General features: G+C 38.0%; 1 protein-coding gene across 1 annotated transcript; it reads left to right on the forward strand.

The window, feature by feature from the left end:
* Window positions 1-2,371: 2,371 nt before the first annotated feature.
* Window positions 2,372-4,766, forward strand: LOC133814399 (uncharacterized). Its single transcript, XM_062247363.1, has 3 exons — window positions 2,372-2,692; window positions 3,302-3,839; window positions 4,348-4,766. Exons 1-3 carry the CDS (start codon window positions 2,372-2,374, stop codon window positions 4,764-4,766), a joined length of 1,278 nt encoding a protein of 425 aa, XP_062103347.1.
* The last annotated feature ends 341 nt before the right edge of the window (window positions 4,767-5,107 follow it).

The raw sequence follows: 5,107 nt of genomic DNA on the forward strand, positions 1-5,107 counted from the left end.
TTCACAGACCTTAGAAGAAGAAAACAGAACAAACGATGGATAACAGTAATCTAAGTCGAAAAAAGAGAAAAGGATCCCCTTCCTTGAGCTATTTCTTGTGTATTTATAGGCTCAAGAAGGATTACATGAATCGAATAATAATATATTTCCTTAATAATTGGATCTTCAGGTCATAATGAAGAGATATTCTTGGATATCATTACAATTGTACAGATATTTTCATAAATGAACAGAGTATACGACCAGTCTCGTCGTATATAAAACTTGATCTTCGCATGTAGAAATATTTCTGGTCGATAGGCGAGTAATATCTCTGCCACGTGTTCGGCCACGTGTTGAAAATTCTTGCCACGTCATCAACAACTGTTTTTTGGATAAACAACTGGCAATAACAAGGACAAAGGGAAGGCACGAGAGACACAAAAGAAATTGACTCTCAAAGAGATAAAGGAGGTCAAATACTCATTTGATGATGATGATGTTGACCAAATTTTTGACGAGCTGTTAAAGGCTAAGGCAATAAGACTACCCGAGCCTAAACGACCCAATGAAGTTAATATGACAGTTGACCCAAATTATTGTCTGTATCATCGAATTATGAGCCATCCACTGACGGATTGCTACATCCTCAAAAATATTATCGAAGGCATGATCAAGAAAAAGGAAATCGAAATTGACTCTTCTCTTGGAAAAGCGGCGAAAAATACGACTTCCTTAACGGAAAATGACCAATTACCAAACAATCCTACACAAATGGACGTAATTTCTGTGGCATTTGAAGTTGATAAGGAAGTTACAATAGTTCAAGCTCACTCAGACATGCCAAAGCCAGGAAATCCAAACATTCCTACTTTGTATGAGCTCATGACAGAGCCCAATCTAGAAATTTGGGATGATTGGTATGACAGTGAAGAGGATTCGGAAAGTACATGGCAAACGTGTACTTGGAAAAAGTCCACAAAAATTAAAATTCCATCTCGGAAATCATTCGGAAATTCCGGAGTAAAATTTTGTAGTAGACCAGAGACAAAGAATCACAAGAATAAGAGAAGGACTGGAAAGCAAAAAGTTGTTTTAAAAGGAAATGAGCTTGAATAGCCAAAACAAAATCTAGTAACTCTAGATGAGTTTTTACCAGAAGAGTTACGGAAAAAGGCGGTTGTTGGTGACGACAGTGTGTCAGATTGCTGCATGACTTTACTGGCAGAAGGAGGTCATGAATCTACCTCTTCAGAAAATGAAAAGGAGATAGATGAAATTACCTTACAAGATATGCGGCGTAAAATTGTCGCAAAGTAGAAAAAAGAAGCATAAGAGCTTGAAAAAGCTAAACAAGACCTTCAAAAGCCTTCATCTTCGACCAATAAAGAATTCATTAATGACGGTCGAAGAGACAAAAGCACTGGTGAAAATGAAATGACGCGAGAAAAGTATGACATATTGGCTCATCTAAAGTGCATCCCTGCTCTCTTGAGTGTTTACGATGCATTGCAAATGTCTCCTGAGCATAGAAATGCCTTTGTTGTTGCATTGACAAGTCCTGAATTTTATACGGAGAAGATAGAGCCAATAAAACCTACATCACTCGAGACACATACCTCTTGTATGGCATGCATTACCTTTGATGATAAGGATCGTCAGTTGGGAGCCGCCTTGCATAATAGGCCTCTTTACGTGACAGGTATGGTTGCCAAGATTCGCGTGAGCCGCATCATGTTGGATTGTGGGTCAGATGTGAATGCACTTCCCTTAAAAACCTTGAGAGACATCCACGTAAATTGTCTCCATCATCATTGACAATTCAAGGTTTTAATCAAGTCGGAGAAAAAGTAAGGGGAAGCATTACATTAAAAGTTGAAATATGCGAACTAAATTCTGAAGCTTTATTTCATGTCATTGATTCAGACACATCCTACAATATGTTGTTAGGGCGACCTTGGTTTCATGAATATGGGGTCATTCTTTCAACACTTCACCAATGCTTTAAGTTTTGCAAGGAAGGAAAAGTCAAAAGTGTTAACGCACACCCAAATCCCTTTTACGGGGAACAGGTGAATTACGCTGATGCAAAATTTTACAAGTCAGCTAATGTCACGGTTTTGAAAGGGAAATTTGAGGAGGCCAAATGTCCTAAAAGCTCAACTTCACAAAAATCCCTTCAAGTTAAGAAACTACCCCCTGTGAAACCTTGTCAACCAAAATAGGAGGATTTTAAGGTATTTAGTCAAAAAAGAACCTTCAAATGCATTCCTAAAAGTCAACGAGGAGTAGGGCAAAAAGCTTTGACATCGATTGAAGATTGGATGACAACCCTATGACAAGCTTTACTTTACCACTAAGGAAAATTTATCAATCACTACCAAAGGGTAAAATGCAAATTTCAATTACTTTTGGTGAGAGTAGCAAGAAAAATAAAAGGGTTGTTACACTTAATAAAAAATCTGCAACTTCTGTAACTCTGAAATCTTTCAAAGTGGATAAGACAAAGTTCCATGTTAAGAAGCAAAAAGGAATCACAATCCATCAAAATAGTGATTGTTTACAAGCTTCTTTTGAACCAGATGAGTTAACAGAAGAGGAACAAAAAATGTTTCGCAATGACGATGTACATACACCCATTCTGCGGGTGCCGGTGTTTGACAGACTTGAAGCAAGCACAACCACCCCACGAGTGTCAACATTCAAGAGGCTTGTTTTCCCAAGCGCTCCATAGCCAAAGGCAACTAAAAAACAAAAGCAATGGGTGCCAAAACAAAAGAAACCCTTGAGAATTACTATTTGTCAGGGGCATGAAACACAAGAAGATGAAAAAAATATTGCTCAAGTCAATTACCTCTCTTTTGAAGAAAGTCTGACCGTATAATATGAAGGCTCAAGCTCAAACCCTTCAGAAGATTTTATAGACATTGTTCAACCGACACCCCAAGAACTCGAAGACGGAGGACAAGAAACAGTGGATAATTTAATAGAGATCAACCTTGGAACCGAAGATGATCCAAAGCTTGTATTTGTCAGTGCTCTATTAACCGAAGAAGAATTACCACAGTACTAACAAGTCCTTCATGAATACAAAGATGTGTTTGCTTGGGGGTATTAAGACATGCCAGGGTTGGATCCAAATTTTGTTGTACACAGGTTGGCAGTATTGAAAGACGCTACCCCTGTAAAACAATCTCAAAGAAGAATTCGACCAGAGCTAATTCTCAAAATTGAGGCGGAAATTGACAAGTTAAGAAATTGATGGTTTATTCGGGAAGTTAAGTATTCCACTTGGCTCTTAAACATTGTCATTGTGATAAAGAAAAATGGGCAACTCTGCATATGTGTGGACTACCGAGACCTTAATCGGGCTTGCCCAAAGGATGAATTCCCACTCCCCATCACTGAATTATTGGTAGATGCTACTACTGGTTTCGATGCTTTATCATTCATGGATGGGTTCTCTGGGTATAACCAAATCAAGATGGCACCTGAAGATGAAGAGCTCACCGCTTTTCGAACACTAAAAGGCATATTTTGCTATAAAGTTGTGCCATTTGGACTCAAGAATGCAGGGGCAACTTACCAAAGAGCAATGGCCATGATTTTCGAAGACATGCTTCACAATACTATTGAATGTTATGATGATGATTTAGTGGTCAAAAAAAAAAAAAGGAAAGATCATCTTGATGATTTAAAATGGGTCTTTGATAGACTTAGAAAACATCAACTCAAGATGAACCCTTTAAAATTTGCATTTGGGGTAGCATCAGGAAAATTTCTTGGGTTTATTGTTAGACATCGAGGAATTGAAATTGACCCTGCAAAAATAAAAGAAATTTTGGAAATGCCTCCCCCACGTAACTTACGTCAATTACTTGGCCTACAAGGAAGACTTGCATATATTCGAAGGTTCATTTCAAATCTTTCCGGCAGATGTCAACCTTTTTTGAGATTGATGCAGAAAAAATGTCCCATTCATATGGGATGAGGCATGCCAAAATTCTTTTGAAAGTATTAAGAAATACTTGTTACACCCACCAGTGTTGAGAGCTCCAATTTTATGAAAGCCATTGATATTATATATCACATCACTTGACCGCTCTTTAGGGGCCTTGCTGGCGCAGAACAATGTGGAGGGAAAAGAAGTTGCTCTTTACTACCTAAGTAGAACTTTATTAGGGGCAGAACAAAACTACCCTCCAATCGAGAAAGTGTGTTTGGCTTTCATTTTTGTCGTCACAAAATTACGGCATTATTTACTCTCACACCCTATGACTTTAGTGTCAAAAGCTGATCCCTTAAGATATATCTTATCAAAGCCCGTATTTTCTGGACGACTGGCCAAATGGTCCATGATTTTTTCAGAATTTGAAATTAATTTTGTCCCGCAAAAAGTAATAAAAGGACAAGCGTTGGCTGATTTTCTAGCAGCACACCCAATTCCGGACAATATGGAGTTGCGAGAAGATCTTCCAGATGAAGAAGTTTTCACAGTTGAGACTTCATCATGGAAACTATTTTTTGATGGGGCAGCAAGAAACAGTGGGGCAGGTGCTGAAATTGTCTTTGTGACGCCGTTGAGAAGCCTGATACCTTACTCTTTTCATATTCTGGCTATATGCACCAATAATGTAGCAGAATACGAAGCGTTAATTATTGGCCTCGAAATTGTACTCGAAATGAAAATACAGTCGTTGGAAGTATTTGGTGATTCTTTTTTGGTTATTAAACAAATGAGTGGCGAATTTGCAGTCAAGCATGAGAATTTAATCCCTTACCATTAAAAGGCTAAATACTTGCTTGCTCAATTTCAAGATATCACCCTAAATCATATCCCTAGATAAAAAAAAACGGTAAAGCTGATGCGTTAGCTAACTTAGTTGCATTGTTGACACTTCCTGAAGAAAGGGATATCCAAATTACAATAGGAATACGCCATGTACTATCTCAATCCACAGAAAGAGTTAAAGAGGAAAATACAGTCAACTTGATAACTTTCCTGGACAATGCAAACAAAACTGACTAATGCCAACCAATCAAAGACTACATCCAAAAGGGAGTCTTGCTATAAGACTTTAAAAAAAAAAGAGTGGATGTAAGAAGAAGAGCGCCTCTATTTGTGATC

Source organism: Humulus lupulus, chromosome 2 (assembly GCF_963169125.1).
Source record: "Humulus lupulus chromosome 2, drHumLupu1.1, whole genome shotgun sequence".
Lineage (NCBI taxonomy): Eukaryota > Viridiplantae > Streptophyta > Magnoliopsida > Rosales > Cannabaceae > Humulus > Humulus lupulus.

Excerpts from the sequence above, each read along its gene's own strand:
- LOC133814399 (XM_062247363.1), top strand. The coding sequence starts at position 2,372 with ATGCAAATTTCAATTACTTTTGGTGAGAGTAGCAAGAAAAATAAAAGG. Across the intron at positions 2,693-3,301 it reads TGTCAACATTCAAGAGGCTT|AAAAATGGGCAACTCTGCAT; the intron begins GTTTTCCCAAGC and ends ATTGTGATAAAG. Across the intron at positions 3,840-4,347 it reads TTTGGAAATGCCTCCCCCAC|AATTTGAAATTAATTTTGTC; the intron begins GTAACTTACGTC and ends TGATTTTTTCAG.